The 13,697-nt window shown below is 43.0% G+C and overlaps 1 protein-coding gene across 10 annotated transcripts in view; it reads right to left on the reverse strand.

Moving 5' to 3' along the window:
* mef2aa (myocyte enhancer factor 2aa) overlaps positions 1 to 13,697 on the reverse strand; it is a 121,287-nt gene that overhangs the window by 66,914 nt on the left and 40,676 nt on the right. For 9 of the 10 annotated variants that reach the window (XM_037539766.1, XM_037539763.1, XM_037539765.1 and 6 more), the window contains one exon: positions 12,497 to 12,721. In XM_037539766.1, the coding sequence (XP_037395663.1) occupies positions 12,497 to 12,550 (54 nt within the window). In that variant the 5' untranslated portion in view covers positions 12,551 to 12,721. The remainder of the gene's footprint in view (positions 1 to 12,496; positions 12,722 to 13,697) is intronic. The other variant, XM_037539764.1, reaches the window with a different exon arrangement.

Here is a 13,697-nt window from a genome sequence, read left to right on the forward strand (position 1 = left end):
ATGCCAACTACAGAGTACAGCGTCACTTCAGAGGTCTATATGGCAAGTATCTCAATTACAATATTTAGCCCTATAATTGCAAAGCTAGCATGTTGCCCACATTGTGTAGCCCTACAAGGAAGCCAGTTCAGATGTCTTTTAACATCCACAAGAGGCCATTTAAAGGAACACAGTTTAGCTCCCTGACATGCTCCTGTTTAACACGTAACATAAAGTAAGGCGAGGCCAGATTTGTGTACGTGATTTGGACATGACAGAATGGCAGCGTGCAGAAGCGTGGTAATGTGCTCTCACATGGAGCAGGATGGCATCGCACATGGCAAAACGTACAAAGATGCCAAAGCTGCAGCTCAGAAAAGCGGCGCCTTGAGCTAAAAGGAGTCGGAGGGTGTGTGTGTGTGTGTGTGTGTGTGTGTGTGTGTGTGTGTGTATGTGTGTGTGTGTGTGTGTGCATGTGTGTGTGTTCACTTCCGCCAATTTCACTGACCTACTAAGCAGAGCTGAGCAGATGAGCTGGCTTTGTTCAACTTTAATTGGTCACAGCTTGCGGCAAGCCTCATTTCGAATGGTATAATGCAATATAATCCAATGAGCTATACAGTGTCTCTGAAAGCACACAGCCCCTGGGTCAGCGCCAGTGGAGTGGGAGTAATGTCACATGTTCCACATTACAGGTGATTACAGCGCCCAATTATATCCTCCAACACAACACAAATCATCTCTCATTTCTCTTCATTCAATTTATGTGAATTTAAAGTGATTCATTACCCAAAGTATACACAAATGCAACCAGAGAGCAATTGAAGTCATAGAACATTACAATGTTTTGGATATTACAGTCCTCTGGACAGTGGGCTAGTAAGTGGACAGTGACAGAGTTTTGTTGGGTTGGCTCTGTGTTCCAGCACATTGGATTTGACAGAAAATATTGTATGAGGTTAAAGTGAAAGTGACACCAACATTTTCACATCTACACTTGATTAACTGTATATGAATCAATTTTTTATACATTGCTGTACCATTTCAGGGGACCTTGACATATATAGGCACAAATACCGCCAAATTGGAGGCTTCAATTTCCCCACTGTCATAATAGCACGACTTTCATTTCATTTATATAGTTCCTGAATAATTTACACTTATTCTTTAATAATATGTTTTAAGATTTATATCTGAAGCCTGCAGTTTAAGGGGTAACCATCTCTTTCTGGAGAACAGTGTCAAAACAACAAAAACTAAATATCTCACTGTCCAATTACCTCTAGACTGCACAGAATCAGTGTTAACTGAAATGTTAAGCTTAGAGCTATTCTATTCAAACAGAATGATTACACATAAATTTGTCCTTTCTGTAAGACCCAGGGGAGGAGAAAGGATAGAGATATTAGATCTGGCTAAGGCAGTGGATTGCGTAGTGGTGGTAAGGTGGGCTGTGTACCTGAGTGGTCCTGTGAGAGCAGTAAGCTGAGCATGGCGAGACAGCAGCCTGCACTGTTTGCCTCTTTATCCCCACACCCAGTGAGACCAGCTCCCTCCCAGCTGTCATTAGTCTTGCTCTCTTCCCGCCTGCACTTGCTGCAAACGCACACAGTCTTGGCAATGACAAACTGATTTGCACAGCGCAGCACACGCCATGGCACACTCCAAATTTTCCCACAGCATGCATACTCAGATTAGATTGGAGGGGGTAGATGTCTAACCGAGGGGTGTAGAAGCTTTCTAGAGTTTAACTATAGAATGTAGGGTACCACTAAAAAGTGATAAAGACTTAAAAACAGCCAAAGAACATTCTAGACAAAATTCTGTCTGAACCAGACTGTAGTCGACAAAATTCTGTCCCAACCCAACTGTAACCTGAAAAAAAATGTTTTTACTCTCTCTATGGTCCAATAAAATTCTGGACAGTTTTGTCTGAACCCAATGTCAACTGACAAAATTTTATTCCAATCCAACTACACAAACAAAATCCTGGCCTGAAAAAATCTGTCCTAATCAGATTATAATCTGAGAAAAATTATATATGAACCCAACTGTAGCCTGTAAAAATTTTGTCCCAACTTCACCGTAGCCTGACAAAATTCTGGCACAACCTGACTAGGCCCAACAAAATTCTGTTTGAACCCAACTGTGGCATAAAAATTCTGCCCTAATCAGATTATAGTCTGACAAAATTCCTTTTGAAGCCAACTGTAGCATAACAAAATTATGTCTGAACCAGACTGCAGCCTAACAAATTTCTGACCCAACCTGACTGCAGCTGATAAAATGTTCTTATAATTGGACTGTAGCCTTACATGACCGTAGCTTACAAAGATTACAAAAATTAGACCTCTGCATTTAACCCATCCGTGCAGTGAAACACCCACATACATGCACACTAGTGAACACACACACTAGGGGGCAGTGAGCACACTTGCCCGGAGCAGTGGGCAGCCCTATCCATGGCGCCCAGGGAGCAATTGGGGGTTAGGTGCCTTGCTCAAGGGCACTTAAGTCATGAACTGTCAGCCAAGAGGATCGAACCAGCAACCTTCAGGTCACGTGGCCAGGAGTCCAAGAGAACACAACTGGCCACGCTCTCTCTGGGTGGTTAGGATGGCTCCCACTTCATCCCCATCACTCAACGCGTTGCTAGTCAGATGCAACAGATCAGGCGGTTGGAGCTTTCATCCGAGCGCGTTCGGCTGTCCAATGACGTTGCGTGAGCGCCAGTCTGAGAGGAAGCCTGTGCTAGCCATGATCCTCCTAGCGTTGATAGTGTCGTGTGATTGGGGGAGTCCTAATTAGTGGGTGAAATTGGAGACGGCTAAATTGGAGAGAAAACTGGCTAAAAACAAAAAAATCTTTGTGAACCAGACTGCAGCCTGACGAAATTGCAACCCAACTCTACCTTAACCTGCTGTTTCACCCATGTCCACTTTTTCATGTACACCTCATGGACCTCAATGTGAGTGAATCCTGGGTGCCAGATTAAAACTTGTTTAAGGAAGACTAAAAATATTAGAGGATTAATAAAGTGTGGAGAAAGAGTAAACATAAGCAAACATCCATCAAAGCTGGGTAACTGGACAAGCAAGAACCCTAAACATAAAACCTGAACCCAAATTGAGTCTGACAAATATTTGAGAAATGATGTCCGAATTGTTGCATCCCACTGGGGTTGAACAAGCATTCTGAGAGGTAGTCTGGGAGCCATGGGGCTGGAGAGCTGGAGTTGGACATGTTGGTGGCTGAGTGGTTTTATGCAGTGCTGTGACATTGTTCTGCCTGACTGCTGCTAAGTATGCACGGGGCTGCTGACCCAGGCCAGCACTTCATTTCACCTGCAGAGCAGGACAATGTGGTGTACACACGCACATACTGTCAGTGATACCATTATTTGCAGACCATGCACAGAACTAGACTTAAATTTTGATAAAAAGAGGAAATCTGTACAATATCACTAAGGTTAAAAACAACAAAGAAGAAAGCCAGTCTCACTTGCAGTTCAGTTGTACTGCTTATTTGATTGAGAATGCGATATAGAGCTGTAGTTACGCAATGTTCAGTTGCCATGACATACAGACGCTACACTGTCTTGCAAAAATGCACCAAAACAGGTAGAGTTTCATGATCCCAGTTATACAACATGCAGCAGAGATGTGGGCAGTGGGGTCAGACCCCAGACAGCACCCCCACACTCATGACTGACTACAGAGACAGTGGAAAACCACAGACCAGTCTGATATTATGTGGAATGATGCTGGGGTTGTATTTTCCACTTGATCAACGAGACTAAACACACAGCTGAGTTCTGAGGTGTACTGATTGATTTATAAACTTGATTTTTTCCAAGAGTAACTTATGAATTTATGAGCGAGGGCCCATGACACATCAATCAAAAATCGTCAACAATTGCCCTACAAAAATATATAAAGCATATAGGTTAGAATATTGATGTTTTGATCAATACTAAAAGATATCCTGGAAACAGCTCTATCTAACATCTAAGAGATATCGAGTACCTGAGAAGAAGTAAAGCTATGAGTCATGTACTGTATGCCAAACTTCTCTCTTGTTCTCTCCAAACTTCTTGCAGCCTCTGATAAGGTCACTGCGATGACCCACGATGCCAGAAATACAGTAATTATATTAACGTTTCTCATCTAATTGTATGCCAGGAATGAAAATGCTGACCTTTTCATAACTCTTCATATTTTTTTCCTCTCAGCTCCAAGTGAGAAACCTATGCTACTAACTCTGTTCCAGCCATGAGCAGATACACTTACCAGCCATTTTATTAGGTACTAGGAAAAGATTGGACCCCCTGTTGCCTTCAGAACTGCCTTAATTCTTTGTGGCATACTTGCAACAAGGTGTTGGAAACATTCCTCAGAGATTTTGGTTGGTTATTTGAGTTACTGTTGCCTCTCTATCATCTCGAACCAGTCTGCCCATTCTCCTCTGACCTCCCACATCAACAAGGCATTTTCGTCTGCACAACTGCCGCTCACTGGATATTTTCTCTTTCTCGGACCATTCTCTGTAAACCCTAGAGCTGGTTGTGCATGAAAATCCCAGTAGATCAGCAGTTTCTGAAATACTCAGACCAGCCCGTCTGGCACCAACAGCCATGCCACGTTCAAAGTCACTTAAATCACCTTTCTTCCCCATTCTGATGCTCGGTCTGCAATTCAGCAAGTTGTCTTGACCACCACTACATGCCTAAATGCATTGAGTTGGGGCATGTGATTGGCTGATTAGCTATTTGTGTTAACAAGCAATTAATCAGGTGTACCTAATGAAGTGGCTGGTGAGTGGAGCTTAGTCTTTCTCTGTTTGGACCATTCTCTGGCATGCTCTGTTCTCTGTGGTGCAGATGTAGATAGACACCGAGGCTGGTAATGGTTGTCGAGAGGTTTTGGATGGGGTCGGGGGTGGGGGTTGGGCTGTGTAGAACGGGTCTGCGAATAGGAGTGATCGTTGTAGGACATGAATTACAGCGACTGGGAGTTAAAAATAACCCTCCTCATTCCCACGGAAGGGGAAATGGGTGAGATTGTGTAGGTGAGGTATGTTGGGTAATGTTTGTAAGTACTGAGGAGTTTGCATGATTCCTCAATATGGATTATGATAACATATGCATGTGAGCATTGTGCAAAATGTGTAAGGGACAAATGCATTCTGTGCTTTGTGTGACTGTCTTATGACATCTGCTTGGCTACATGTGTGGGAGCGTACATTCAGCATGCATTTGTGTAGGGGTGGGAAATGTGCTGATATGTTATCATTACCCTGATGAATGATGTCACAGTACGCTTTTCTGAGTATATCATGGGTACAATCATAAAAAGAGAGAATTAATACAATTATAGAAAGCCTCTAAACAACAACAAAAACAACCAGCGTTTGCTTACTGCGTAGTAACAAGCAACCAATTGGATGTCAGTCCATTATCCCATTATCTTATTTTTAGGCCAGATTAAAATTAATCACAATTAAACATATTCCTTTGTGGAGTTAACCACAATAATCACATTTATTTATTTGCTCAAATGTGAACCTAAAAAGATTTTATTTTTTATTTAAAAAGGAGTGCAATTTGTTGTAATACACTGATTGGATAAAATAAGATTCTTCATAATGTATTACTTTTCATGTATAAACACAGGGTTCATATGAACTGGACATCACTGAACATCATGTGAATGCAGGGTGAACATGAATAAAGAGTGAACACTGTTTCCAATTTTCATGACTGACATCCAGTGAGACCAACAGTGTCTCACACTTGAAGAATAAAAAAATGAGTGGTTTTAGTGATTTATGTGTTAACTTTACTCCTTGTTTATTTCTTATTTTAAATCTAAATACTGTGATACATACTGTACATTTATAAATTGGTTTTAAGTATCATGATGTCATAATTTGTCCATACCACTACCCCTATCATTCCCATTGTATACAAGAGTGTGTGCAAGAATTTAGCTTCTTGTGGAGACCAAATATCCTCATGATGACAAAATTAAAGGTTAAGTTAGGATTACGTTTAGGTGTAGACATAGCATTTAGTAGCCCCTAGTTTTACTCTCTCTCTCTCTCTCTCTCTCTCTCTCTCTCTCTGTGTGTGTGTGTGTGTGTGTGCATGAGAGTGTGCATGTGTGTATGTTTCACCTCCGAAAAATGACAAGGACTGGCCTGTCAGTCAGACACTCCATCACAAGCTGTCCTTAGGGAAAACAGCCAACATGAAAAACAAGCCATGTGGGGCAGCAGTGGTCTGGGGCACTGGAGGTGATGCTTGTGTCTGATATCTAATGGGGAAGGATGGAAGGATGCTGGAAAAGAGGAGTGGCTAAGTAAAAGGAAGGGTGTCCGTTCCAATGATTTCTGTAACAAGCAGCAGGAGGCTTATGTAGTCCACTGTCATGTGTGCAGCCAGTAGAGTGACCCATGCCTTCCGCAGGCCTGCGAGACAGGCAGAGGTCCCTCCCTGCTGTCCAGCTACATCATCTCTGGAAGTGTACAATGCAAACACCATTGAACTTATGGAAACCCAGAGACTTTAGCCGGGCAGCTGGGGCTAGCCCGCCTGCATGGTGGAGCGACCTTGGAAGTGAGTTCTGTAGGTCTTCTCATTTGACACTCTTGGGGTGCTCGTTGGGATGGCATTATGTCACCGTTCACATGAAAAACAAAATGGCTTTATTTTTTGCCTCCATGTTGCAATTGTTAATGGGAAAAAAAAAGCCTAATTTGTTAATTAAAAATTTTAAAACCTACTGTGAAAATACATAGTGGTTTTAACTTCTACATTCCCATGTTTGTTGATTGGCAACTGGCCAAGTTATAGTCACAATTTGGGTCTTTTGGTCAACCAAGAAAATCCTTAGAGACAGTCTTATAGTTATTTTATATTGCAATGAAGCTATGACTGTGGATAGCTGAAACAGAAATGGGCTGAGAGTGGGAAATGGACGTGATGCTAACGCATGAAATGAGGATTTGGATGTCTGAGGGCTGAGCCTGAACCCTACATGAAGTGCTAGATCTTTGTGTATGATGCTCTTGGGGTGTTAGTGGGGTAAAGGGTCTCTGGATCGCAACATTGTCAGTGTTGACATTAAAGAAATGCGTAGGATTCTATTATTGCTATCAGAGACAGCTCTGGGACTTCATGTTGTGCTTGCTAATGGAAAAAAACGAAAGCCACAAGCATGTGGGGGCAAGAAATTTATGACCACACATCGTATGATATAATTATGATGTGCATCACTCAGATGGTTTTGTTCTGGCATTACAATGAATCATCAGGCACAACACAGTCTCCTAGCTGGGGGGGCAGCGGGGGGCTGGGGTGTGTTACAGTTTGAATCATCTCACTGTTGTTGACATCAGCCATAAATTACACAACAAAGCCACCTACACCATTTCCCCTCACAAACATACAAGTGTAGACTAATGTAATTTAATTGCATTAAAAACAAAAGTTCACTTCAAATAATCCACATGGCCTTTGATTACACTGCAAGACCTGTAGCATAGGCAGACCTTATGTATCCAGTGGCCTCAAAAGCTAGCCCTTTTTCATCAACCCTCCATTCTGCTCTTTTTTCCCTTCTTTCTCTCTTCGCTATCAAGCATGTTTTCACCCATTAAAGAATAATAGTCTTAGCTCAAGAGCTTTTAGGAACTCAGATGGGTAGAGAAGGGAGGGGATTGGAGGGATGCGCTTTGCTCGTTCCCTGGTGACAAAAAGAGAGGGAGATGGAAGGAGAGAGTGAGAGAGAGATAGATAGAGATAGAGAGAGAGAGAGAGATTGAGAGAGAGAGAGAGTGTGTCATGAGCATGTGACATGCGGAAGCCAAAGTAAGCCAAAGCAAGGGCGGGCGGTGCTCCACCCAACAGCGAAAAATCATCAAACTTTTAATGACTTGAGCAATTACCCCCAGTGAGCCTGCTTAATGGCATACAGAGGACGTCGTTAGGCATAAGGATCACACATGCACAATGAGCCGACGTGAAAGAAACAACCTAATGTGTAAAAACTGAAAAGGTACCTGGTATAATCCCTTCAACCTCTTGCTCTCGATCACGCTCTCTCTCCACTTAACCAGGGGAAAGTTCTGTTGCACGCTTTCGCAGAACTGTCCCCCTGGGGTCCTTACTTACAATAGCACTCATAATATTATGCTCTACCATCCACCAGGCAAAGAGCTGTCACTATACAATCCACGCTGGAGAGCTGCTGTTTTCTCCAGGAGAGGCAGCTCTCATTAGAGGCTTTTGAGTCCACTAGAGTAATTAAGGCTTGTTTCACTGGGGGAGCTAATTTAACAGCACACTTATGCTTTTGCCCATCTATTTTGTGCTGTCCAAGCGAGACAGATGCATGTCATCGTTAAGGCTAATAATTGCAGGCTTGGAGAACTGGAGAAGCAAGTCAGAGCTTGAACTGAGCAGAAGAACGGACAGGCAGGTAGCAGAGGATGAAGAAAGGAGGAAGGGGGTTGTTACGGGATAATTCTGCCCTTCCACGCTATTATGGCAGGTGTCCGCCCCCTACACAGCTTTGCAATTAGCTTGTCAAATCTGGCCTGTTCAGCAAAGCTCGCCAGTTACATTCATCTACTTCTTCTTCTTTCCCTATCTCTCCTCCTCTTCCTCCATCCGGATGCACTTAAGGGGCAGCTGGGGGAACGTTCCAGAAGGACAGGGTGGCATGCATAACAGGACCTCTGCTTCTTCCATTTTTAATCCACAGTGCAAGCGCATGGCAGCGAGAGAACCGAGAAGAGAGGAACAATCTCTACTGGCATCATTATGAAAGTGTCAGGGTCAAACTCAACCTGTTCTCACTGACAGTGCAAACTTACTGGCTCAGTCAGTGTCCAACTAGGGGTTGTGCAACTATTATTGAAGTTACAGCTATTATTTATAGAGTCAATTAATTTGTTGACCATCACTGAATTAATTAGCTAATCAAACCACTGATCTTTCTAGGTTTCCTTTTACTTTACACAGTGCAAGCATCATTCAAAGGTGTTTTTTGTCCCATGATCAATGTTGTCTATTCTGAATTGTTTGCTAGATCACTAGTTATTTAAAAAGGTAGGTGAGCAGTTATAATTTAAAACAGGCAAAAACAAAAGTGCTTCAAACATTCCAAAATCTGGAAGCTTCATTTTGAGGAGGTTATGCACAGCAGCCGTATTAACACTTTAAGCTACGTTCACATTACAAGCCTTTTTGTTCAATTCTGATTTTTTTGCTCATATCTGATCTGCCCAACTTGATGGTACACTTTTGTGAAGGTAATTATAATTGTGAAGGTTTAAACTTGTGTCCTTAAATGACCCATATGCACACATCCTTATCAATGACATCACGTGAATGAACCATGTGCATCATGAACGACAAACTAACTAACCAGAAGAACAAGCCTTTGTTGCAAAGATAATTTGCTTGAAACAACTGCTCATTGTAGTGAGAGGAGAGTGAAAACTTAACGATAAATGATAGCACTAACACTGAATGATAGCATATGAGCAAAGAGTTCCTTTTGGAACCTCTTGCTGCATCTTTCAGCTGCTTCCATCTCTAAAAATTTAAACCAGGCCCTGTCTCTAGCATGTATGAGTGAGCATTTTAGTCAACTAGTCTATGTAACCCCCAAAGTCCAGCATGAAACCACAATGTCCAATATGCTCCACAGGCAGTAAAACTCACAAGCTACCCAAACAGGGTTAATTCAAAGAGCAAAACAGAGCAATACATGTAGCCCTGGACCTCCAGGCTGCACCACTGTTATGAAATATGGCCCCAAAAAGGCATGCTTTCTCTTGAAGTGAATCCCTTTGTTTTGATGGATACTGCAATTACAGACCTCCCAACCCCTGCCAGCCTCCACCATACAAATTCTGATAGGTCAACAGGCTTTCTAGAGCACTTCCCATAATGATGCAAGAAGCAGCGTGCAACATTGCTGGCGTATTTAATTAGCCTACTTAAGGAGCTTCCTCAACTCTGTGCTGTGAACACAGGCCGCTGGCAGCACAGCTGCACAGATAAAGACTCAAACTGATCTTCACAATGGGCTCGATATGTTAATGACCAGCTCGCCTGGGTGAGGAAGGCACCCCAGAGAACAGAAATGAGGTTCATAGTCCGTGAAAGAAGAGGTACGCACCTACAGTATATACACACATATATACACATCCTCTAATAAAGGAGTTTGAGGCATAATCTCTAGTGAAAAGTCTATGCTGAGCAGGCCAAACGCCACTCACACGATGCCTGCTTGTCACTGATAACTACTCGCTAAGATGCAGACCGTGACATTTGAAATCTGATGGACATGATAACTGTTAATTACCAGCCATTGTCTTTTGAGCTGTTCTGTGGTTACAGCTGCAGCTAAGGGCCAAAGCCCTCCTGAAACAACACGTTTGCCAACAACGACTACCGAAGTGGTGAATTTCAAACAGCCACTCTTTACCTCTTCAAGCCCACTCCAGCCCATATTTTCAATTCAATTAGACCTGAAAATCTTCACTCCAGCATAAATGAATACATTTCATTAATTCAGCAGCAGCCGACAACAAAGTGTTTTTTTACACTAGCCCATTTTACCCCCTTTCTTGTCTTTCTGCCTTTTTTTTTTTTTTTTTTGCTGATGTTGTAGGTGTAGGCCAGGGCAGAGAGCGCAGATGCTGATGCTCCTAGCAGCCGTCTTTCTGTCTGCTTGCCTCCATGTTTGGATCCCACCCAGGGCCGGGTGTTATGCTGATAATTGGCCTGTCCTGTAAATTCTGAGTTTCTCACTCGGATGAACTGCTACCTCCACACTTGCTTTCGGAGAGAAAGGGGTTGAGCTGGAGAGTGGAGGAGGGGGGCACTGGCTGTTATGTTATCACCCTCAGGAGAGCGAGCAAAACCTCAATTAGCTTTCCGCCAGCACGGCAAGAAAGTTCTTTCGCCGGCAAGACGGTGCAAATGATATTTTGAGAGGGTGTGAATGGGGCGCATCCAAGCAGTTTTGATGGGGTACTTTTCTTTTTTTTTCTTTTTTTTTCATTATCGTACCCTTAAAGCAGGAGCCCAACGAAAAAGCCTTCTAGAAGAATCTGCCTGTATCATATAGAGTCTTCAGAATGGACATTCAATTACTATAATATGCTACATCAGCCTAGCCCGGAAATTAGCACAGAGTGTATTGTCCTGATAGTGGAACAGTGATGAGAAGTGGACGGGAGGCAGCAGGCACAGTGAATGGGAGAGATGTGTATGTGTGGGAGACAGCGGCTGGAGCAGGCCAGACTGAGCTGGGCTGCGCTGTTTATATTTAGCGTGAGCAGACGAGGGTGAATTCCAGCCTGTCTCTGTGGCTGGCCAGAGCGTTGGCACTTTTTTTGTGTGGGGAAAGAGAGAAGAGACAGACAGAAGGAGAGAGAGAGAAAAAGACAGAGAGAGAAGGACACCGAATGTCCTGCTGACCCTCCCTGCTAATGAGAGGGTGCTGCGGTACAGTGGCTGCTCCTAATTACTAGCAACCAGCTGCAACCACAGGGAGCGCAATGGGCCCCCTCTGGGCCCCGTCTCAAGCCCTCCAGTGAGGAGAGAGGGAGGGAGAGAGAGAGAGAGAGAGAGAGAGGCCACAGTCAGCCCTCTCTTCACCTCCCTCTCCCTCTGCTAGCCTCTGCACCCACACACTGACTGGCTAACGCTGGCTTTTGCTGCCTCATCAACTTCCTCAGCACTGAAATTGTAGGGTGGTGTGCGGGAGCCGCGTCTGTAAGTACGACTGCAAACGTGTCCCGATCCCTTTTTTAACGAGTGGGACTTTGTGTGTCTGTCTGGCTGGCTGGCAGTCTGGGTGCACTTGAGCGAGGGCAGCTAAGGGTTGGTTTAGATGCTGGGACAGCACTTTATTAGCCATTGTGCAGGTGACCCTTAACTAACCAATAACAAAATGACCTATCTGACCCGTCGATTTTAGCTTTGTCTATATATTGAACCTGGTTGATGATACTAACACTGTATCAATACAGATAATGCTCAAACATTTTTAAATACTTTTGTTTTAAAATTATCACTTCTTTCACCATCAGTGTGTTGCATCTAAGATTCAGATTAATTTTTAGTGAAAGTCTATTAATCTAACAGTTTGCAGGCCAACTCTGCTCTGCTCCAGCACTATCTTCTCAGTAATGTGGGCCCGTTAAAAGGAGAGACCACTATAGTCTGCAGTAATGATTTAAATTAAGTTTTTAACTTGTTGGTCTTGGCATTCATCTGAATCATTTCAGGTTGCCTACAGCATAGTTGGAGATTAAAGAAGTGCGATTGTATATGCATTAATATTTATTATTGAAAATCTACTATTAATTGTATGGTACAAAGCAAATGTGAGAGTGAGACCTACATTTTAAAAAAACATTAATGATCAGTGACACTAAGGCCACTGGACAGGATTCCTGAATTGGCATTAGGACGAAGAAGAGAGGAGAGACTGACCTGCCGGTTCCTCTCGTCCATAATCCGCGTGATCTGGATCTTCTTTCTTCCCATCTTGGCGTCCTCGTCGGCCTCTCTGACACCCCGAGAATATCAGAAAAACACCTGCACTCGTCTTCCTCCACTCCACTAGCACATTGTACACCACCTTCCTCTTCTCTCTTCTTCCTCTCACTTTCTCGTCTCTCTTGCTCTGTGTTTCTCCTGACGTGTCCGCACCACTATCTGTAGCGAAAGATAGACAGAGATGGAGAGAGAGAAAGAAACAGAAAGAAGGAGAGGTAGCAGGAGTTAGTGACATTCAATCTCATAGGAAGTGCTGCGAGGCAGATGAAAGGAGGTGAGCGCTCTGTGCTCTATTGGCTGCCACTCAGAGAGAGGATATGAGAGGAAGGCCTGTGATGATTTCTTATCTCCCCACCTGCACCTCAGTGAACAGCTGGGGCTCAACCTTCTGCTACTGTTACGCAGTGCCACACAACACCCTGTGTTCAGCAATGTGCTCTCATACAGTGAGTGCAGTATTTCAGCCATGTAACTCATTTAGTCCAAGCAGGTCAGTTCTGGCTTCAGAACACATTTGTCCATAATTAAAGTAAAGGAAGTAGGAATGTATGATTAACCAATGAACCGTTAACCAACAAATAAAGAATTGTTTGACCAAAGTCATTGGATAAGGACGGTTTATTTTATTTAATTTCCCCTAAAAACAGCTACTATTTGAATAGCTTTGACAGTCAAATGGAGAAACACTTCTGAAATGCAAGTATGAGGGTGCAATAAGCAAATAGTTTCCCTAGATAGGCCTACTTAAAAAGTGTGCAGCTAGAAATAGTGATGTCCAGATGACATTCATTTAAACTTGGGCTATAGTGTACACACACTCACACACACACACACACACACACATATATATATATATATGATTTTTAACTTTATAATCTAGAACTTTCAACAGCCCATCATTATATATTTCTTTAGTATCTGGTCATATATCTTCAATAAAAATAAGTTGTCTGCCCCTCAGTTTAAATAAAACCAGGTTCTTACATAGGGAAGCTTAAAATGTTTGCATATCAGGCAGTTTAGTTTCAGACTCAGCTCAGACAAATTTCAGATTTCAGAACTGAAATATTTATTTTATCATTAATGTTTTGATGGGTTGCATTACGGGTTGCTTATTTAAGGTTTGCACAGAACC

Source organism: Pygocentrus nattereri, chromosome 7, assembly GCF_015220715.1.
Source record: "Pygocentrus nattereri isolate fPygNat1 chromosome 7, fPygNat1.pri, whole genome shotgun sequence".
In the NCBI taxonomy this organism is placed as follows: Eukaryota; Metazoa; Chordata; class Actinopteri; order Characiformes; family Serrasalmidae; genus Pygocentrus; species Pygocentrus nattereri.